The following is a 22,222-nucleotide window of genomic DNA, read 5'->3' on the forward strand; positions in this document are numbered from 1 at the left end:
ACCGTTAAGATAGTCTCTCTGGGTTCATAGCCCATATTCAGATTCTAAAGATTTCAATCCTAGTGATTACCAATGATTGTACTTCCCCATCTTCTCTTCTCTCATAGTCCCTGCTTCTCCAGACAAGATAAAATCTAGCTACATCACGTGTCAATTGTGATCCTCTAACTCCCTGACTAGTTCCTCTTGACTGTATTCTCTCCATCAATGTCCACTCGCTCCTTCCTCACCAAACAGCCACCAAAATGATGCTCTTTCCCCCACCTTCCTCCTCCTCGTTTCATTTCTACTTCGTTACTTCTATAATATTCTTTCAGAAGAACGTTTGACAAGCAATGGTGGGCAGGACGTCGTAGTGGTTATCGAGCCAGTGTCAGGTACTGGTCCCTTCGGGGGCGAGGGTTCGAATCCCTCTCTTGTCGGCCAGCTGCGCCAGGACAAGACAGACACTGGCCCCTTCGGGGTCGAGGTTCGATACCCTCTCCTGCCGAACAAAACTTTTGCATCCCCTAGTAGCATGTCATCTTAACAGAACCCCGTCTCAGCGATGTTACTTCATGAAAATCACGAATTCGGCTGGAACAGTTTCATACTAGACGTAGGTATACCGGGTACCGTCACCTTGGTTCATCTTGTTGTAACCTGGTGTTTACTTCCTACGAATCCCTGAAGTATCGGGTCTCTGGATGCGGTTCCGGCCCAGCGTGTAACGATCAGACCTATTGTGTATTTGTCAAGCATTGGAATCCGCCACACTGTGGCCCTTCCGCCCCACTTGGCTGTTATGGCCTGTGATTGGTCAGAAGGCACAAAAGCGGGCCCGGGCACTAGTACTAATACGGACCCCCAGAAGGGTCGCGATGTATCTAATTCTTCCTTAGTACACAGCACTTTTTCGCCCACACTAGACCCTATTCAGCCTCCTGCTCCTCACAGTGCATCACGTTATATGACCGCCACGTATAGCCTCCTTTAACCTTCACAGTATTCCCGCTTCAGAACACCAGATCTTCGGAGCTGGGCTTCTACGATTCTCAGACAACCTACCTCAGGCCGGCCAGTAGTACATTGCGAATACACGTCGCCCAAAGCGGAAGTCGCGCGTGGGCAATCATGTGCACTTGGATCGGCAGGATACTTTCCCTCGAGAGGACGTAGGCGAGACGATAAATTGGTAATTTCGCAATCTTCAAACGTGCCCTGGTGCGGGCCTTCGTAACTGACATTTTAGGAGAATATGTTTTTTTTGTAGCTTTGACAGCATGTTATATCGGGTTCTACAATCGTCACAGTATGCCCCATACGAGAGTCTTTACGTCCACACATAAGATAATAAGTAAGACGGGCAAAGCTATGACGTAAGACAAGATTTCAGAAAAAAATTCAGCTAAGTGCACAATCATTGCAGTGCTCGCGGCCTATCACCAACCATCTGCCCCAAACTCAGTAAGATGGCAGATGCTAAGCCGAAAATTGTCCAAGATATCACTCGCCGCAACAGACAGTATATCACCTACTCGGACGGCACACAATGGGCCCGCAAGATCGATCCGCAAACGGGGAAACCGCTGGGAGAATTGAAGCAGCTGGAGTCGCCACCCAGGCGGAGCCCGAACCACTACAGCTGCACGTCTTCACGGAGTTTCAAGCGGAAGGGGAGCCTAAACACAGGTCTCTTCACGCTACTCGCGCTGATTCCAATGGAACTTTGCGCGGTCAGTTGTGGCAGGTTACAGGAAATGCCGAGAAAATGCGCTTTGAAGAGGCTGAGAGTGTCAACGCTTTCAGTTCCGACTCATTTTCTTGGCATCAAACGCTTAACTCCAACCTCGGCGACAGCGACTATGCCAAAGTGGGCCAGGTGGCTCGGAGCGAGCCACCGCCGCAGGCCAGGAATCGCAAAGAGGTCATGGAAAATTGTCAAGGCTGGACGATTCGGGTGCTGGAGCGCCTTGCTTCGGAAGGCATCGTTAACGAGGACACAATTGCGGCGCTGCGAGGGCAAATGGATCCCATCGACTAAGATTACCAACCAATGATCAGCCTGATTGGGAATGCTAGAAGATAGCAGAGTGCTACCAGTCAGTTTGACCGACACATGCACCCTGGTGGTGCAAATAATCCCTTAGAAAGTGTTCGACACCACTAGGCGTAATAGGTTGAATTTTTTTTGGAAGGCCAATTGTTTTCCATCAAATCGCTTCACATCAAACCTGATGGTCTGCATCGTCTGGCAAATTTGTCTTAATCCTGTCCCCAATGCATGCGTATGGTGAAGTTTAAGCTTTGCGGCATAATATTTTACCGAATAGTCAAGGTCATTCGTCAATTCATAGGGCGTGGCTTTGTGCCTTTATCACCAATCTCGCCTTTTCTGTCGGGCACCTATCTATTCCTTCCAAGACGAATCTTGTTTCTGCCCAACCTTAACGCTTCGAAGTTGAGCACAGTATCGCTTCATAACATGCGCCTCATTGATACACATAACTACGAAATACAAAATTTTGTGAATGTGATTCATCACTATGCAATTCTTTCGCATCGATGGCTAGAGGAGGAGATCACATTCCAAGATGCTTCAAACATCAAAACCGGCAAGGGAAAGGGATACGAGAAGGTTAGGGAAGCATGCAAGGCTGCCGAGGACGACGGGTTTGGATACATTTGGATCGACACGTGTTGTATCGACAAAACCAGCAGCGCAGAACTCTCGGAAGCAATAAACTCCATGTATGCCTGGTACATGGACTCGACGAGGTGCTATGCCTATCTCGATGACGTTCAAGCCGACAGTGACATCGGCAACAGCAAATGGTTTACTAGGGGATGGACTTTACAAGAACTGATTGCTCCTTCAGATATACAGTTCCTTAATTGCAATTGGGAAAAGATTGACACAAAGGCAAGCCTCCAAGCGGCACTTTACCAGGTTACAGGTATTCCTGGAGACATTCTCCAGAACGCCAATCCCGAATCGGCCAGTATAGCACAGAGGATGTAATGGGCTTCGAAGAGGACAACGACAAGAGTTGAGGACCTAGCTTACTGTTCGATGGGTATCTTTGACGTCAACATGCCTTTGTTTTACGGTGAGGGGGAGAAAGCTTTCGCCCGCTTACAAGAGGAATTCATTAAAACTTCAAACGACCACCGCATTTTTGCATGGTGGCTTCAAGGCTACGACACAAGACTTTTTGCGCCCTTTCCAGCCGCATTTTCTAAATCCAATGATATTGTTTCAATCAGTCCTTTTAGCGTCGAAAACAACATATCTACAGAGTGCAATGGAACGTATATTTACGCCACACATCACCCTAAATAGATTCAAGCCCGAAGAGACATTGTTCTACTTCCTTGCCTGAACGGTATGGGGAGAGTGACTTGTTTTGGTGAAAAAGATTTAGGAGGAAAAAACTGCGAGAAGGTGAGCTTACCTTATACTATGCCGGAAGTCAGGGTACAGGATTTGTTTGGCGAAATGGAACTTTGTTGGACAAGATCACGCATCCAAGAAAAACGCCCGACGCGGAAAAGACAGCTCCCTATGTTTAGGGCTGCAAAGGCTGGAAATATGGAAGTAGTCCAACTTGCTCATTCTTTCAATATGCAACTGGCGAACGTACGGAACATAACGGAACAGGCCGACTACGTGGCGGCACTAGAAGTGGTGGTACAGGAAGGGCACGACACCGTTGTAAGGCTTCTTCTTGATATGGGCACCGATCCAAGCCATGACGCATTGGTACAAGCAGCAGCAAACAGGAACATGGCCGTGGTGTGGCTGCTTCTCGAAAGGGGTGCAATCGCAGATGAGACGTCACTGGTGAGGGCCTCACAGGAAGGTCATTCTATGGTTGTTCAGCTGCTTCTTGAAAAGGGCGCCAATCCAAGTCAGGAGGCATTGGAGCTGGCTGCGGATTTAGGACACTTGGAGGTAGTGCGATTGCTTCTTGAAATGGGCGCCAAACCAAGCCAGTGGGCATCGGATAGGGCTGCGAGATATGGACACTTGGAGGTAAAGAGGCTGCTTCTTGAAAGGCAATCATAAACGAGGCATCGCTGGTGAAGGCTGCACTGGAAGGTTACGAGACAGTCGTCAGCCTGCTCCTTTGTGACGAAGCTGATCAATACGAGGAAAAATCGAATGCAGCTGCGCACTGAAGACACTTGGAGGTAGTGAAGGTACTTCGTGAGAGTGTGTTATCCGACACAGTCAAAGGCGCTACGAAATAGACGGCAAAGCATATTGTAACGAAGCCAATACAAGTGTCCCTCAGAGGCCGTGTATATCGAAACGCTTGAGGGTGGCTTCAATAGTTTGGATACGTATGAAGGGCTCATCAAAATGCGAGCCACAGATGCCATAACTATCGAGGAACAGTCATACTTGGCTGTAGCTCAGAAGACACTGCCAGCACTTGTCTCACATCTGTCCAAGCGGCGCCTGTCTGCACCTCGGCTATTGGGATACGTCCTTCTGAAACTGGCTGACCGGCAGGCATCCCAATGGACGTCTGCTCTGGACCAGATGTTGACTTCCCAATTAGCACTGCTTCAGCCACACAACGAGGTCGTTTGCTGCAAAGCATCAAATCGTCTCCTGTTTTTTGTCTGTCTATCTTTCTTTCATCAAGCCGCCTAGGTATTGGCCCAAATGGCCTGAGTACGGCCGCTTTCGTGAGGTCTCCCGGTGATGCTTTACAATAACCTGGCATAGAACTAGACCCGAAATCCAGGCAGTAGGCAGGATTTAGGCTCCCTATCAGGACTACACATCTTCCGACGTTACAATTTCCTGCACCATATGAGGCCGTTATGTTGACCGCCATAGCCACTTCTCAAAGGGCAGATTTATGACAAAGTCGACAATATGGCTTAGCTGGCGCTTAGGTCTTTCTGTGGCATCCAAGCAACCTCGACTTGCTACGTATCGCCCTAAAGTTCATCCGGCAGGCCAAGGCGACGCAGGGGACGACTATATGCAGTAAAAAAAAGATAATGAAGAAATGTGGATGCAAAAAACGTACAGCAGCGGGTATTCGCTGGTCGTCACCGACCCAACTACTAATCCGCCGATTACTGGTTTAACTAGGGGAGAGCGGACGGGATCCCGTGCTTTCCAGTATCTATGGCCGTACGTGAAAGAGTGAGGAGTAGGTGTGCTTATACGTGATCGACTCAGCCTCGACGATGAGTGGTGGACATAGGCCGTGTGACAGTTTTCCGCACCGTGTCCGCCACCAAATCGGTCGGGGGAAAGCAGGCCGACCGCTTGCAAATAAATCCGGCACAGTGTATAAAGCGGCTAATATCCCGTCGACGGCTTATTCGATCGGCTTCCACACGCTCACACCACTTCGCACACAACGTCCACCACGCACACACACACACACACACGATGTCGCCGCTGTTTGATCTGACGGGCGAGACGGCTGTGGTGACAGGAGCGACGCGCGGCATCGGCCAATCGATTGCGCTGGGCCTCGCCGAAGCCGGCGCCGACATTGTGCTGATCCAGCGGGACGACGGACAGACGGCCACACGCGACGCGATCGTGGCGCTGGGCCGGTCGGTGGCCATCTACACGGCGGACCTGTCGAGCAAAGCAGACGTGCAGGGACTGGCGGCCAAGGTGTTTGCGGGCGAGAAGGCAGCTGGGGCTGTCCGGCCACCGATCCGCATCCTGGTCAACTGTGCCGGCATCCAGCGGCGACATGACGCGCGCGCTTTTCCGGACGACGACTTTGACGAGGTGCTGCAGGTCAATCTCGGCACCGTCTTCACGCTGAGCCGTGACTTTGGCGCCGCCTTCCTCGACCTGCCGCCATCGCCGACGTCTGGCCGTCGCGGCAGCATCATCAACATCGCCTCGCTGCTCTCCTTTCAAGGCGGCTTCCGCGTTCCGGCCTATGCGGCCTCCAAGGGCGCCGTGGCCCAGCTAACCAAGAGCCTGGCCAACGAGTGGACCGGTCAGGGCGTCACCGTCAACGCCATCGCACCCGGCTACATCGCCACCGACATGAATGAGGCCCTCATCAAAGACGAGGCCCGCCAGCGCGACATCCTCATTCGCATCCCCGCCGGCCGCTGGGGTAGACCTGACGACTTCAAGGGGCCGTCCGTCTTCCTGGCCTCCAAGGCCGCCGAGTACGTCAGCGGCCACGTCCTCGTTGTGGATGGCGGCTGGATGGGGCGGTAGGCTGCTGCGGATGAACAGAAAGTGCGGAACTCATCCATTGTTATGTAACAGTACAAAATACAAAAAATGCAAACCAAATCCAAAGCAAGCCATTCCTACAGCTCTCATCACTTATTGCTAATATTGCCACTTGTCGACTTCATCACACTCTCCAGCCACGGATACACCGACCCATTCGCCATCGGGTAGCCCATGTGCAGAGCGCCCGAGAAGAAGCGGGCTTCCTTGGGCGTGCCGTGCTCAAATAGTAGCATTGAGTCTTCGATGGGCATGAGCCCGTCTTTGGTGCCCTAGATTAGTCAGCATTTGTAAGATGTCTTTGTATTATGTCATCCAACCACACATACGTTGATCAGCAGCAGCCGTGTCGACGGCTGGTCGAGGATGCCGGTAGCGAGCAGCGAGAAGCGAGCGAGGGCGCCGCCGGCAGCAAAGGCAGCGATGCCGGCGGTGTCGTCGTCGCCGGTGCAGAAGCCGTGCTTGGCAGCCATAGCGGGCGTCAGCCGGAAGGGGTACTCGTGGCCGTCGGCACGGGCGAGCCAGTCGGCCGAGAAGAAGTGATGGACGCCGGCGCCCTGGGCGACGACGCCGACGAGGTGGGAGGCGTGCGTATGAGCGGCGCGGACGGCGTAGTAGCCACCGGAGCTGAGGCCCCAGCAGGCAACGCGGCCGAGGTCGAGCTGCGGCACATCGGCAGCCATCCAAGCCAACAGGCTGTCCCAGAGTCGATCAGGGGCTTCCGGGTCGGCCGGGTCAGCCGGACAGTCAGCAGTGCCGGGAATCTCGAGCACGACGCTGGCCCAGCCACGTGCCAGAAACTCGTCGCAGCGGCCGGTGTTGTCGGGTCGGTAGCCGTCGAGACCGGTCAGCAGCACCATCACCGGACACTTGCTCGAGCTGCTGGCACCGGGGGGCAGCCGCAGGTAGACAGGGATCGTGTGGCCCTCGTTTGCCAGCCCATGTCTGTGAGGCACTGCCACCTCGCAAATGGGCACCTCCCACGTCGCGGCCGCCCGCAGATACGCCGCCTTCTGCGCCTCCCAGGCCCGCCATTTGGTCACGTCGTTGACTGTCGGCCGCGACGTGATGTACGGGAACCGTGCGATCCGGTACACGCAGCATGCCCGCAGCAGCAGCGCCGACGCCTCTTTCGTCTTGGCTGTCGCATCTGCACCTCCGCTGTCTGCCTCGGACAGCAGCGTCTCTGCCCGTGCCGTCAGCGCCTCTGCCACGGGGAAGAAGGCCTCCGTGTACGCGGCCGATGTGCCGTCGTTGATGTCGTGCTCAATCAGGTGCTCAAAGATGGGCGCAAAGTCCTCTGGCTGGCCGTCATGGAACGGATACACGCTTATGGAGCACTTGTGCCTTTGTCAGCATGAAAGGACAGATAGCCAGCTCCAAGGTCACACATACCGGAAACCTCCACTTCGTCTCCCACAGCGCCTTGATGCCGTTATGGTGTGGCATGCGGCCCTCAAAGGCCTCCTTGCCCATCAGCCAGCTCTCCGGCGCGGCACCGGCTCCGTTGGGGGGGGGCATCCTGGCCGTACGGTCGGGACAAAGTCACAGAAGAAGCGTGCGCGTCACTGTGCGCTTGGCAAATCGGGGTGCAAGCGTTCCAGGCACGTATAGGGCCTGGACCTTGTGGCTGCGGCGACGACGGTGCACCTCGTGGGTGGAAGTGAGTTTGTTGCGGGCGCTATTGGTCAGCGGGTGATGGAAAAAGAAAAGGAAAAGAGAAAGAGTAAAAAGAAAGAAAGAAAAAAGAAAGAAAGAAAAAAAGAAAGAAAGAAAAAAGGAACAAGAGAGGGGAAAAAGATACTTACAGCAGACGGATGTAGGTCAACCGGATCTTGGCAACGGCACCGCGCGTGTAGGTGACAAATCGGGCGTTCTCGTCGAGCGATGAAGATCGGCCTGGGCGAGTCAGAGTCGGACTAGCCCTGTGAGGTGCTGGGCCGGCGATATATGTAGCCTTGTGCATTGTCGGACGTCGTGATGGGGAAAGAGGACGGCTGTCGAAGTTGGAATGAAGGATGGCAGACGGTCGTGGGCCTAAGACTAGTATTTATTGCAATAGCAAATAGGAATCCAAAGGGACAGGAAAGAGCGGACGTAGGATTTGCTAGATGGCCGGATTCTCGTGGTTGGTTCTTTGTCCGAGGAGCTTGTTTGGGGATATCCGGCTGACGCATTATATACATGTGTGCCGATACGACGAGCTGACCAACTGGGTCCCATCGCACGAGGTCCACGTCGTCGTGGTCGCATTTCCAGCTTGTGTGGGCCGAGAAGACAAGCCAGGGCCAAGATGGATGGGCCTGAGATACGGAGTAGATAGGCCTGTATTGGATCGTGCGGCCGTGTCGTGCCGGTGTATATGCTAATTAATGTATCTTACATTGGAATAAAAGAGCTAAAAAACCTCGTGTCCAAGACATGCTGCCAGCCCACAAATCAACTAGACAGAAACACAAAACAGCAGACAGGTGATCTAGGACAGGTCGCGCAGGTCGTCCGTCAAAGCTTGTCTGAAGCAGGGAATCAGCCAAGATTGCGCATTTGCATGAGCGTCGTGGGGGTGGTCAAGGCTGTTTCATGTACTCTTCTTGGCGCCCTCGTAGTAGTGGGCCATTTCCAAGCCGGCGCGCCGGAAGCCGCACTTGACGTAGAAGCCCTCGTTGGCCTCGCTGCAGTCCAGGATGCTCTTGTAGCAGCCGACCTTTTCGGCGATGAAGTCCAGCGCCTGGATGATCCGCAGGCCCAGCTTCTTGCCCTGCTGATCCTTGGCCACCGCAATGTCCTCGATGTGGCCGACGATGCCAAGGTTGTGGATGCTGGGAGAGTCAGCCAAGAGCTTGCGGTGAGGTGGCATAGAGTAAGGAGAGAGGTAAGGAGAGAGGAGGGCGGAGAGGTAGGGGGAGGGCGGAGAGGGTGGGGAATAGCAGAGGATAGACGAGGAGAGCGGAGAGAAGAGAGGAGAAGAGAGCGGAGAGAGCAAAGAGAGCAAAGACAGCACAAAGCAGAAGCAGACAACACGTACAACTTGCGCTCCACCAGCAACGCCCCTGTTCCCACCACCTTGCCGACTGCCGTGTCCTCGATCACGAGCACAAAGTAGCTCCCGTTCTGCCCAGCCATCCAGTCGTAACGCTCCACAAACGCGGCCTCGCTGACGTCGCCCACCGTCGTCAGGACGCGCAAGCAGTCGAGAAACCCGCTGGCGTAGTCGGTACGGCGCAGCGACCGCACCCGGTAACCCGTCGGCAGCACCGCCGCCACTTCGGGGCTGACGAGCTCGTCCGTGAAGAGGCCTTCAGCCATTGTAGGGAAGTGGTCGAAAAGAGGTCGAAGAGAGGTCAGAAGGAGAAGCCGACGAGATCGAAGCGGACGGGAAGCCGGGCGGAAGGTCGAGAGCCTGAACGAGGTAGACGTCTGCGAGTCGGTGAGGTCGAATCGGTCAGTCAACAGGATGCAGAAAGATGAGGCCGAATTGTCGGTGGCGAGATGCGGAAACCAAGGCGGTAAAAACACAGCTGCGAGACACCGGCGAAACAGCAGAAAAGGATCGACGACACGATCGCACCAGAGCAGCTGAGTCGACCAGAAAGGAAAGGATCGCTTTGGCTGTCAGCTTCTGCCTCAGATGCGATGCCAGACGTTCCCGACGAAAGCTGTCCTGAACTCCGGAAATCAGGCTGGATTGAATTGGCTGACTAACACAAGTCGGAATCTTCAGCCCACGGCAGACAGGGCGTTCCGATCGTCACATATACTCGTCGCCTCGTATGGACTCGTAACAGCCCAGGCACGCCCGTCTCCTCTTTTTACTTTTATTTTTTTGTCCAACAATCCTTCGAGAGCCACTTGTTCTACGACAAACAGCGCCATCGCCCCGCCGACGGGGCCAAAATACGCTGGAAAAACAGCCGAAACCCCCAGAGCTAGTGCGGGCTAAAAATAAGACTGTCACTACGGAGTACGCGATACGAAGTGTTGGTGCCTGAGGCAGAACGAGTGACAGAGGAAGTCAAGCCACAGTTTTGTTCGTGGAATCGAGGTCGAACAAGTCAGCGCCTCAAAGTCATCTTGTAATCACGTCGACCATGCAGTTGTCGAGTCAACTAGATCAACATAAAATATAGAAGTCATGTATAATGATCCTACTTGCCTGTTAGCAGAGTGACAAATCGTATAAAGTCCCTTGCAGAAATTCAATATGTAGAAAACGACACAAACATCCAAACATTCACATCTTAGCCGCAATTCAGACTGCCAAACGACATTCGTCAGAGCCCGACACGTTGCTTCTATTCTCTTGGAATAATTCACACACAATGGAGTCCGCTACTACGAGCACGGCGGCAGTTTGCACAATCTACACTCTTACATGGGCGAGTTCGGAACTCGTCCGGATCACAACGTCGTTGACTGATACCATCAGGCGTATGGTGCCAGCTACTTGCAACACCGTAGATCTCTTATTCAATATCATCGAGGTCCACTTCTTGATGGAAGAACTTCGCTTAAAGGCTTTTAAGCTTGCCCGTCTTGCCTGTGAACTCGCCAAGGCTGCTACGGTCATCACCAACGCCGATCGAGATTACAGCGAAGCCGTCTCAAACTCCGAGGAAGTCTTTCACCCTTTTTCACGCCTGCCTACTGAGCTGCGACTTCTTATCTGGACGATGGCCGCCCAACCACCATCCTTTGCCATAGCTTACTTCATGTCCTTCGAGGCTACACTGGCCGGCCGAGAACCTGCGGCTCGCTTTATGGACAACAGGGCATTGTGGACTACCTGCTGGGAATCCCGTCATACTATCAAACGTGTCTACGAGAAGAACAGAGTAAGCTCTTTTGCTGGCAGTAGCGTGAGTGAGATGCGGTATTTCCTACTTGCCACCTTCAACCGGATGGCCGAGGATTTCAAACAGCAATGTCGCCAGTTCGCTGCATGCTTCCGAGCTAATATTGAGAGGGTGGATTTTTTGATAGGCGAGGATGATGATGACATGATTAAATTTAGACATGGGTGGGTTTGGAGTCTAGCTGATAGCTTCGAGCTTTTTTACTCCTTTAACAGAATCTGCACAAAGCTTAGACGAGAACACCTAATCTAATGGCTTAGTTATACAATCTGAGACTCGATTTCCGTTACATATTATAGGCTGGAAATAAATCTTCCTGTTTTGAAATACTCAATACTGACAATAAAGTATTGACATTAACCATTTCGTCTCCATCGAGGCGGGAAAAACTATACTTTTACTTTATATCGTACAGGGCACTGCTAAACGCCGGTAGGCCACCCGATATGCCCTAGATGTAGCAGGCTCATTCCGACTTCTAGTCCTATGTCGCGCAGTTCGTAATGTTCACTTCATAACATAAGTCTTTGCAATCGAGAACGATGAAGTCACAAGTTTAACACGTAACCCTGTTATGGCAGGAGTATTGTTGTGTTTCAGTTTGAACACATACTTTTAGCAGACTACTCACAACACACTACGCTTTAGACATGCTTTACTGCAGTATTACATCCATGGACATGATTACATCCGACATCCTTGAAGCGACATACTTCATGACAACGAAAACATACCAAAAATGTCCTCCGCTCCTACCAGCTTCTCGATAAATTCTACCCGCTCTTCAAGCACGGGATTCTCTCCGGCCTTGCCATCGACTTAAGTGTCAAGTACGCTGACTTGAGGCTTATTGATGACCAGTTCGACTACTGTGCATAGGAGCGTATACAAATCGAAGCGCGTCTGGTAGACTTTGCGGTGGCGCTACGGGCCCTGCGGGTGGCGGGATATCTCGGCCTCTATATCGTCGATATTGTCCAATATTTTCTTGTCTTCATTCACAGCTTCGGCCGTCTAGGTACGGCTTCGATCGTATTACATGGATAAAAGCCGGGGTTAGGGGCCCCGGCTTTTGTCTAACGGCTTGCTAGAAAGACTTAGCGGACATGTGGTTAGAACAATGTTACGCAGCGTCCGCAGGTCCTAGTCGACCGAGCCAGGCAACAGTTCATACGCGATTCCATAGAGGCCTCGTCCGCTCGCTAGTATGCATCTTTAGCTAGCCATATCTTTTAACAGTGCAGCTGCCCGGAATTCATTCTGGCTCTTGCTCTAGAAGGGTCGGTTGTTAACGACTTTGATTTAGGCGACACTCAATACGGCTGGACATAGCGAAATCGGGCCACAAATCAACTGGATTGTATTCCATATCCGCTCGTCTTCTCTCATCGCATCTGACAGGTGTTCGAGGCCAGTGATTGTCCGCATCTTAGTTATAACCGGTTCGGCTTTTATTCACCCGTAGCCCATTGAAGTCGCTTAATGGGCCATTTTGGTCTGACTTATCTTCTGGTTGCTGTGTAGATGCTAGGTCTCAGCGTCTTTCTCAGCCTTGCGATGCTATGATTAGCCAACTTGGTGGCGGCATCTTTAATAATCGATAATATCGCCATCGCACTATCCATTTCACGTTATATTTTATTTTCGATATACTTTGTAAATGCTCAACTCATACAAGTGCTAACGGGAGGATATTTGAAAGTAAAGCTGGCGGTAACGGCACTTTCATGCATTACTGCTCGCATAGACGCACCTAAGACGAGCATAGCGTTTATTTAGGATGCCCTACGCAATTTTACAGTAGCTCTAAGGTTGCTCTTTGTAATACTAAGGCGGTTACAAAAGCGGAGAGGAGGAGGAGGTGCACGAATAACTATGTAATGAAGATGAAGTGATCTAAACTGAAGATACAAAAGCTATCTACTAGAGAGGCAGAAAGGCCTCCTTATATACACGCAGTGGATTGTGAAACAGGGGTTTGTATGGCGATCGGAAGGCGCCGTGCGTTGCGTCAAATTGAGCCTTTTCGGGCAGGTTGGCGATAATGTGCTTGCGGGATGCCATGGTTGTCTCCATACTTGGGTGGCTGCTTACAAGATACAGGAAACAGACGGCTAATTGGCACTGCCCTTTAGATGCAAACGACATTCTAGGCGACTAGTGCGCACTCCTCGATATTGGCTCTCTCCAGGGAAAATCAACATCGGAGACAAAGGCACAAGAACCACGATTGACTGTTCATTCTCGATTTTTAAGCGAGCAGGGAAGGAAGATAAGTGATCTTTCCGACCGTATATATACGCCATCCAAATTCTTGAGAAAATATTACTGCTGGATAAGTTTACCAAGGCGGACCCAAACGACATATGTCTTGAAAAGCAGACGCTGCTAGGACACTACTCGATGACACAACGTTTCGGGCCGTAGCACTAGACGGAAATTTCTAAATGTACAGTATTACTACTTGGTATAGTTCGACGATGGGGCATTGCGTATAGCAAGCAGCATGAGAACCTAGGCGTGAGTGGAAATTGTTATTTAGCTAAAGCATCCAGGCTAGGAAGGGTTTTATGTCAAATTATGGGTGCTCCGTGAGCATGTGTGTATTTGTTATAGTTAGGTACTTCCGAGCTATGCCGACGTGCATGAAATCTCATACTAAATAGCGCCCTGCGCCACACAGTACATGTATCCTCCCATCACACGGCACAATCGTGCACACAGCTAGAGGATCTCCGGGGTCTTAGTCCCCACGGGCACATAGCTAGGATCATTGGCAGCTGCACAGAGATCCTGAGTTTATTAGGTACTTGATAGAGCCCTTAGCAGGTAGAACCCTGGAGCAATTCTTGGGTCAATATGGACATCGAAAGCGGACGATACTACGACACTTCTACAGTTGTCTGGCCGGGGCCGTGGACCACCTGCATCAGATCAGACCGCGACCTGGCTGCGCGCAACATTCTCTTCTACACGAACGAGGTATACCTGAGCTACTTTAGGGCTGCGTACAGCTAAGCCCATCTGTCTGCCGGAAACACACCATCGAAATCTGCCTGCGAGCCGGAAAACAGACTGTCGGCTTTGGAGTTGATGAAATTCAAACTTATTCTCCGTCGATTTCAATATGCTTCTGATTTAAATGTGATGGTGTTGATGGCGTTGATGGCGATCACTACGACAAAGGCATTCAGTTACGATTTCACAGCACCCCGAAATATCCGGATAAGGGATATTACAAAAGCAATGAAGATAAAACATGGTCTCCCGGCCCTTCTCCACCTCAAAATAAAGTCAACATGAAGTGTCAGCGACTGGCTTTTCATTAATGGTGCGGACCGTGATTTTTCTGGCGCCGATTCCGTGGATAAGTCAGGTAAAGAAGAGAATTGATAAAAACACAGCATAGCCAAGCCTATGAGCATAACAGCTACAACAGCCGCACACTCTGGTCGGTCAGGTGAAGCCAGTCTGGGATCCTCGCTAGTCTACGGAGTACTCGAACATCAGTGGCGAGGGCCTGAATTCTCGATGGTTCGGCTAGTCGAAGTTTACGACAGACAGAAGATCCAATCAGGCGAGAAAATGAGCTGATCGAAGTTTTCGGCTAATCGAGAAAAGGGGCTAGCTTAATAGACCGCTGGCCCAGCGTTTCGGTTGGGCTTACAAATACAAGGAGCTTACTTGGGATGGTAAGATACGTAATGTAATGTCCCGAAAATACGGAGTCCTAGCACGTTACTCCGTACATACACTTGTACTCGTGCTCGTACTCGTAGACTTCGAGATTACACGCTGTTCTAGCTTAGAACTTAGGATAGGATATTGCCTGTTATGTGCTTTCAATGACGCCTCTCTCGGTAGACGCCTGCTCAAGTAAAAGCTTAAGTTCCAATTTAGTCCGCCTCAGCTGTAGCGACAAGCCAGCATTTGAACGGGTTACATCATGCCGTGTGATAAACAACACTTTCATATACTAACGCGCGATAGAGAGGACTGACCGGCTAAGCCGGGAAAGTATCCCTGTATACTATTCGCAGGCGATGCGACTTAAGCGAGAGGTTTTTTAACATCTCTGGCGCTAATGTTTTCGGCGCCGGACTACTATCATTAGGCTAGTATCGGTAGCCCTCGGCTTCAACATCTCTTCGTCACATATTCCGGGGTCTCCAGCTACGAGCTTTGATCATACTTATATAGGCAGTTCGGGGCCGATGGTTTCACCAAAGGAAGTCATCTGTGTCCGGAACGCCTCTGTTCCGAGACGCCAAAAAGGTGATGTCATGAAAGCGCGCGGCTATTAAAGATCTCGCCAGACATTTATACATTTCAGATAAAAAAAAGCCTCCCTCTGTCTCCTTTGACCGATCTCCTTCTGCTGTGAACTGTTACACAAGTCTCACGTGTATCCACGAAAGCCTCTCCGTCTTATTTGGTCTCGGCTCAACAGCAGGTTCAATGGCTTACAACGTCTATCCCCAGACGACATTTGATCCAACATATCGGACGGTCCCTCCGCCTCATAGCTTCGCTCAAGACCCGAATCATGTCTGGGTCGTTTCTGTAATCCTACTGACTGTGTCCCTTTTCCTTTTGTGGGCATCAGTCTTCGAGAAAGCCGGCGATGGAGCTCCACAGTGCCTACAGCTCTGACAGTTGGATCTGCTTCCTTTGTCTTGACTGAAGCAATGAACTGTTATCTAGCCAACGTCTATTGGACCACGTCTCATGATCCGAGGACGCTTATGTTTACGCTACTAGGACGCGACTTTGATGTGTATGTCGGTATTATATGGTGGTCCTATGGGGCTGTCTTAAGCTGCATGGTTTACAGCGCACTGAACCGCGGAATTCGAACCGGAAGGTTGTGGGCTCTTTTAGCCTTCTCAGGATTTCTGGACATTGTCCTCGAAGAATGCATGCTCATCTACGGAGGCGTCTATATCTACTATGGGCACCAGCCACTGGTCTTCAACGTCTTCCCATGTTGGTGGGCCTTCTCCAACGTCTCGAGCATCTTTGTTGGCATCTCTATCACTTACCGCTATCGTCACTGGCTTAACGGATGGAGAAGCTGTTTGATTCCCGTCATTTTGCCACTTTGCTATGCCGGTCCTCAGGTTCTCACAGCCCTGCCTACTATATACGCCATCCAGGCAGACTACACCCCGATCACGACCCAAGCATGCGGCATTATCACTTGCGTCCTTGCGGTGGTTCAAGTAGGTGTCGTGATGGATACTGTTCTTGGACGGAGCCCGAGTGATTTTAGCAACGGTGAAAGTACTCGGCTTCAGTCAACAACCAAAAAGCTGTCCTAGATAGTTATCTTTGTAATGGACCAACCAGGAAGCCTGGGCACGTTGTCCTTACCACGCCTTTTCTTACCCAGAACGAAATGAATCATCCACGCAGTCGGGGATCAGAAAGTTGACTCTAGATTATTTTTGATCCTAGATCGATGGCTCGACGCCCAAGTCGTCGAGCTATGAAAAGCCTGGGGAATATCATGTATATAGATACACGGCCTTTGTATTTAAGTGGTAGATTTCTTTCACACTATTTAACCATTCTTTAGTGTTTGGTTTTGTACATTTGCAATACGTTTAGATGCCGCTTGAGGTAAATTCTGTGCAACATATTGCAATGGGCCTTGCGGTTTGCGGTAGAGACTGACTAACGCACCGACGACAGACCACCGCCAAACAGTCGTCTCGGATTTATAAGGGAAGAAGGGAGAATAACACGATAGTTGCAGTCCCGGGACAATAAACACCTTACAACGCAACAGGCTCCGGGAGGATACTGGTACTTCAGCTACAGTTACAATAGCTATAATGGGGGACCTGCAAAGACATCCATAGCGGACATTCAGGAAGTCCTCCACCCCGTCGTCGTCGTCATGCTCGGTGTGTTTGGGTACCGATGACCAGCAGTTCGGTGATAAGAGGTGCCGACTAAGCCGTTTGGGCGACCGGAAGAACCTGATCGGCTACCAGCTATGTCATCAGGCGGCCATTTTCAATTGTACAGCGAGCATTTGCAGAAAAGCACGGAAAGCTGGAAAAACGTGTTGGCCACTTCACTCAAATAGGAACAGCTTATCTTAGTTAAAATTGCGTGGAACACTTGTAGGTCAGGGAGTGGCTGTTGACTTGGGCGTTTGCCACAACAGAAGGACGCGTGCCTGATCTTGTTCGAAAGTCAGGTACTCATCCTCGTAGTGGTGTAGTCACAAAGAACGTGACTGGTGTATGATTTACACGTCTTCTCATCGGCAAAAGTGACGAAAGTGGTAGTGGCAGATCCACTGTTATCCAGGCCTTCCAACGGAGGCGGGGCAGACCGGTTGCTCTTTCCCAACGAAAATCACATGCTTTCCCATCGCGACCGAGACTCGTCGCGTCCCATTCAGTCTTTCTCATTTCCTGTCTGTCTAGGCCCAAGTGAAGTGCACATAGAAGACGCGGCCTGCATACGGCCAGGACATTGCACACCACACGCCCAGAGGTCCTGCGAATACACGGCGCATCCGAATCTTTGCAGGCTTACAGCGGCGGACGTTTTGCGACAGCACGGACCGCCTCTCGACAGAATTACGAGGTCATCTCGTCCCAACGGCCCAACGGCAAAGAAAAAAGCGATTTGGTCCCTGAAAGTCAGACCTGAACGACGACGCATAAAACAGTGCACTCGCATGCTCTGGCTGTTCCTATGAGGACACGTATCTAGGCCGCCATGTTTGGCCGCGCAAGCGGCGATGGAGCGGCAGCAGCAGCAGCAGCAGCAGCAGCAGGAGCTGGGGTGATGGCAGGCAGCGAGAAAGACGGAGACGCGGGCGAGCGGATGCCGTTGCCGGTGCTTCATGTAGAACTACCTCCAGAGTCGGGCCAGCCGCTGCTGCCGGGGCCGGTGGCACGGTCGATCACGCTGGGGACGGAAACGATCCGGGGAGCAATTTGGACGGCTCGAACGGTTGGCCGGGTGCCTTTCTATGCGGCACGATTCACGACGACAGCGAGCATCGAGCTGGGACGACAGGCGTTTGACGCGGTGCTGCGAGGAGCAGGGGCGGGGAGAGCGGAAGGGACAGGCACAGACACAGGCACAGGATCACCAGACGGGGTGGCGACAGCGGCAGCAGCAACGTTTGACGCGGCCCATCGGGGCTTTCACTACCTGCAGCTCTTCACGTCAGCCGGGTTTGCGCTGGCGGGCGGCAGCGCGGCGACGCTGCTGGACCTGTCGGAGGTGATGCTGGTGCTGGTGGACGGGACGCTGGGGTCGACGGAGTCGTCGCGTGCGCTGCGCAGCATCTTGGAGTTTCTGTCGCGCGAGTTCCAGAACCCGGCGACAGGGCGACCGGGTGAGAAGGTGGGGATGCGCGACCTGCTGTGGGGTGCGTGTGCGCTGGTGTACCTGCAGGCAGCCTGCCGGCGAGTGGACGAGGAGGAGCGGGCGCGGCGGGGCGTCGAGGTGGTGGTGTGGGACGTGGTCGTGCTTGACGGCCGACGGGTGGACGTGCACGAGAGCAGCCTGTATGGCAGTCACCAGGGGGCATACCGGCGGTGGGAGGGGGAAGCAGACACGGTGCCTGTCAAGGTAGACGACCCTGAGACGGTCATCCGGCGACAGATTGCAGCAGCCGTGGCGGCCGATGCGGAGGTGGTGGTGACGACCAGCACGTCCAAGATCATCACGGTCGATATCACGGGCAGCCAGCCGCTGTCGCCGATGGCATTGCCTCCGGGTGTAGAGCTCGTGGAGCTGAGCCCGTTGCAGCCAGTTTCGGCCGGGATAGCCGAGACGACCGGGCTGGCCAGCACAGCCTTCCGAGTCGTGTATCGAGTCAACACAAACGACACGCAGACAACGGCAATCCGGCCAGGGCTAGAGGGCGTGGAGAAAGCAGACAATGCCGGTGGCGAGGGTGATGGCCGGGTCGAGCAGGCAGACGACGACGAAACGGAGATTGGCGATATGGTCACGCCCATCGTCACCGTCCATGTGCCCACACCACAGCGGTCAGCGTCGCCGGAGCCACCACCGGTGCCGCCAAAGCCAGCAGCAGCAGTCCGGCCGGCAGTCAAGTCGCCGCTGCGGTCGGTGTCGACAACCCATTCTCTCCGGACGCCGCCAGTGCCGCAGCCCAGGACGTCGTCCAAGGCTCACACGACGGCATCGCAGTCGCGGGCCAACCAGAAGAAGGCACGACAGCCGATATCTTCGCCACGGCAGCAGGAGCAGCAGAAGCAGCCGAAGAAGCAAGAGCAGCAGAAGCAGCAGCAGCAGAAACAACAGCAGCAACAGCAACAGCATAAAAAAGACCAACATCACCAAGCACGGACGGCCAGTAGGCCAGACACGCCCATAGACAGGTCAACGGGCAACAAGAGCAGCAGCAGCAGCAGCAGTGGGTTCCGATCTGTGCTGAAGAAGCCGGCGATTGCGAATTTGCTGCACAAGGAGGCGCCTCTGGAAAGCACTGGTAGTCACAGCGTCCTGGGCCATTTCGGGAGCCCAGGCAGTTTTGGAAGTCCAGGCAACCACAACAATCAGGGCAACAGCCCTGCATTTCGAAACAGCAGCGGGCGGATCCTGACGGTGGTGCAGCAGGCAGGGCCGAAGAGGCCAAGCCGAGGCGAGTCGAAGCCGACACCGCTGACGGCACGGGCGCTCAACCGACACGAGCAGCCGGGGGGCGATGCTTTGGGCGAGAGCAGCGGACGCGGCAGTCCGTCGTTTACGTACGCGGCCTACCACCACCAGCACCACCGGAAACAGCGCAGCCTGGTGGCAGACGACGTGGAGTCGCTGGCGTCTTCGCTGGCCGAAAGCGTGCCGATGCACACGGTGGACCCGATCGCGACGGCGTCTGCGTTTCTGCGGCCAGGAGGAACGGCAACGACAGCAACGACGACGACAGCAGCAGCAGCCAGCACCGATGTCGGACTGGTCAGCGGCAACACACCAACCAGCAATCATCGGCGTCGCCGGTCCTACAACAACCGCAGCAGCATCTACACGCTGCATACCAACGACTCGCAGACATCGCTGGTGGTGTCGACATACGGCGGAGGAGCAGCGAGCAGCAGCGATGTTCTCCTCCACAACAACAACAACAGCAGCAACAGCAGCAACAGCAGCGACGCGTTTATCAGAGAAATCCAGCGCACCGGACGGGTGGCCGGCATGTTTCCGGCAGCACCGCTGCTACACAGCCTGCGGCACTACATGCGCTTCTCATCGGCCGCATACGGCCAGGACTTTCTGCGGGTGTTGGGAATGGGCTACCCGACAGCGACAGCAGCTGCGGCAGCGGCCACGACAACAGCCACAGCGACGGCAGCATCGACACCACAGCACCGCGACGTGGCGGCCTATGCGCACCACACGGGCTTACGACCCGAGGACATCGTCCTGGCCTCCTTCATTGACGGGACAGGCGGAACAGCGAGGGCCAAGACACAGAAGCGACAGCCACAGCTACCACCGCTGGTACACTACGTGGCGCTGGACCATGGACAACATGCAGTAGTGCTGGCCTGTCGCGGCACGCTCGGGTTCGAGGACGTGCTGGCCGACATGGCGTTTGCATACGACGATCTCGTCTGGCGCGGCCGCACATATCAGGTGCATCAAGGCGTGCACGCGGCTGCGCGACGGCTGCTCTACGGCGGTGACGGTCGCGTGTTGGCGACGCTGCGAGCGGCCCTGCTGCGATACCCCGACTATGGCCTGGTGCTGTGCGGCCACTCGCTCGGAGGGGCTGTGACGGCACTGTTGGGCGTGATGCTGTCAGAGGGGGGAGACGAGGGGGTGCAGTTTGTCACAGCGAGCTCGCCGAAATTGTTGGGGACGACCACAACGACCAGCTCCACGCCATCACTGCCTCCGGGCCGGCCGGTTCACGTGTTCGCCTACGGAGCCCCCGGCACCATGTCTGAGGGTCTGCGACGGGCAACACGAGGACTGATCACGAGCGTGGTCCAGGGCGACGATGTGGTGCCGTACCTGTCGCTGGGTGTGCTGCACGACCTGCAGGCGGTGGCGCTGGCCTTTAAGACAGACGACAGCCGTGCGTCGGCCGAGCTGTGGAGCCGGCTGTGGGAGGGGTTGCGGCGAAGTCTGGGGGTAGGAGGAGGAGCTGCCGGTGGAGCAGAAGGGACAGCTCCCCCCAATCTTCCGGACGACTGGGCACACGCGGCCCTCAAGACGCTGCGGGCCAGCATGCTGAGCGCGAAGCTGGTGCCACCCGGCGAGGTGTTGCTGGTCTCGTCGCAGCAAGTGCTGCAGCGGAGTGGTGGTGGTGGTGGCGGCATGGATCCGCTGACAGTGTCGCCGGCACGGAGATTGATGCTGCGACACGTGCGCGACGTCGAGGCACGTTTCCACGAGGTGCGCTTCGGCCTGGCAGCCCTGGTCGACCATAGTCCGGGGCGGTACGAGGCCGCGTTAGACCAGCTGGCAACAAGAGTGCAATTGTGAGGGATGATGGAAGGCCTGATTCACCTTGGACTCGTCACGTGCAGTATGACGTCAGCTTCCCCGCCTGTGCTGATTGGAGGGAAAATCACCGACCCCAGGAACGGCGCCGAGTTGCGGCCCGGCTTCGGTGGGTACTGGGCCGAGTTAGCCTGCTGCAAGAGTGACATGTTCTCGCATCCTTTCATCAGCACTTTGCCCTGGACTTTGTTCCTGCACATCACACAGCACCTTCACTCCACGCCAGCAAGGTCAAGCACGATGGCCTCTGAATCGGTAACGGCCTCAGTCCTGACGCAAGTCCACACTCTCAGCCAGGTACGGAATATGTTCTCTGAGCGACAGACGGCAGCTTGACGTGCTGACACTTCCTCTCCTCTGACAGATCCAGCGCCCGCTGCCTGCTCCGGGCCCGGGGGAGATCCAGGTGCGCATCAAGGCCGTCGGCCTCTGCGGCTCCGACCTGCACTACTATCATCAGCTGCGCAATGGCGACGCTGTCGTGCGCGAGCCCATGACCTTGGGCCATGAAGCTGCCGGCATCGTCGAGGTTGTCGGACCTGTCGCGGCTGGCGCTGCTGTCGATTCTGACCACGTTTTCCACGTCGGCGACCGCGTCGGCGTCTCGAGCTAGGCACGCCCTGTGGTACCTGTCGCTACTGTCGTC

At 54.0% G+C, this 22,222-nt stretch overlaps 6 protein-coding genes across 6 annotated transcripts; 4 read left to right on the forward strand and 2 right to left on the reverse strand.

Annotated features, from left to right (window-relative positions):
• Positions 1 to 1,531: 1,531 nt before the first annotated feature.
• On the forward strand, positions 1,532 to 2,023 carry CMQ_5330 (uncharacterized protein; the record flags this gene model as incomplete). Its single annotated transcript, XM_014319075.1, has 1 exon — positions 1,532 to 2,023. One exon carries the CDS (start codon positions 1,532 to 1,534, stop codon positions 2,021 to 2,023), a length of 492 nt encoding a protein of 163 aa, XP_014174550.1.
• Positions 2,024 to 5,398: 3,375 nt separating this feature from the next.
• CMQ_5262 (2-deoxy-d-gluconate 3-dehydrogenase) lies at positions 5,399 to 6,199 on the forward strand (the record flags this gene model as incomplete). Its single annotated transcript, XM_014319007.1, has 1 exon — positions 5,399 to 6,199. The coding sequence occupies one exon, from the start codon at positions 5,399 to 5,401 to the stop codon at positions 6,197 to 6,199; it is 801 nt and encodes a 266-aa protein (XP_014174482.1).
• Positions 6,200 to 6,306: 107 nt separating this feature from the next.
• On the reverse strand, positions 6,307 to 8,183 carry CMQ_5223 (pigment biosynthesis protein yellowish-green 1; the record flags this gene model as incomplete). Its single annotated transcript, XM_014318968.1, has 4 exons — positions 6,307 to 6,489; positions 6,547 to 7,557; positions 7,613 to 7,739; positions 8,026 to 8,183. The coding sequence occupies 4 exons, from the start codon at positions 8,181 to 8,183 to the stop codon at positions 6,307 to 6,309; spliced, it is 1,479 nt and encodes a 492-aa protein (XP_014174443.1).
• A 612-nt stretch (positions 8,184 to 8,795) lies between these two features.
• CMQ_5201 (glucosamine 6-phosphate acetyltransferase) lies at positions 8,796 to 9,523 on the reverse strand (the record flags this gene model as incomplete). Its single annotated transcript, XM_014318946.1, has 2 exons — positions 8,796 to 9,036; positions 9,243 to 9,523. The coding sequence occupies 2 exons, from the start codon at positions 9,521 to 9,523 to the stop codon at positions 8,796 to 8,798; spliced, it is 522 nt and encodes a 173-aa protein (XP_014174421.1).
• Positions 9,524 to 10,536: 1,013 nt separating this feature from the next.
• On the forward strand, positions 10,537 to 11,303 carry CMQ_5301 (uncharacterized protein; the record flags this gene model as incomplete). The annotated part of the gene is made up of 2 exons (XM_014319046.1): positions 10,537 to 11,049; positions 11,286 to 11,303. The coding sequence occupies 2 exons, from the start codon at positions 10,537 to 10,539 to the stop codon at positions 11,301 to 11,303; spliced, it is 531 nt and encodes a 176-aa protein (XP_014174521.1).
• Positions 11,304 to 17,877: 6,574 nt separating this feature from the next.
• Positions 17,878 to 22,189, forward strand: CMQ_5231 (lipase, class 3; the record flags this gene model as incomplete). The annotated part of the gene is made up of 5 exons (XM_014318976.1): positions 17,878 to 19,172; positions 19,428 to 19,923; positions 20,242 to 21,524; positions 21,603 to 21,873; positions 21,941 to 22,189. 5 exons carry the CDS (start codon positions 17,878 to 17,880, stop codon positions 22,187 to 22,189), a joined length of 3,594 nt encoding a protein of 1,197 aa, XP_014174451.1.
• Positions 22,190 to 22,222: the final 33 nt, after the last annotated feature.

The sequence above is a fragment of the Grosmannia clavigera genome (genome assembly GCF_000143105.1).
Source record: "Grosmannia clavigera kw1407 unplaced genomic scaffold GCSC_132, whole genome shotgun sequence".
NCBI lineage: Eukaryota > Fungi > Ascomycota > Sordariomycetes > Ophiostomatales > Ophiostomataceae > Leptographium > Leptographium clavigerum.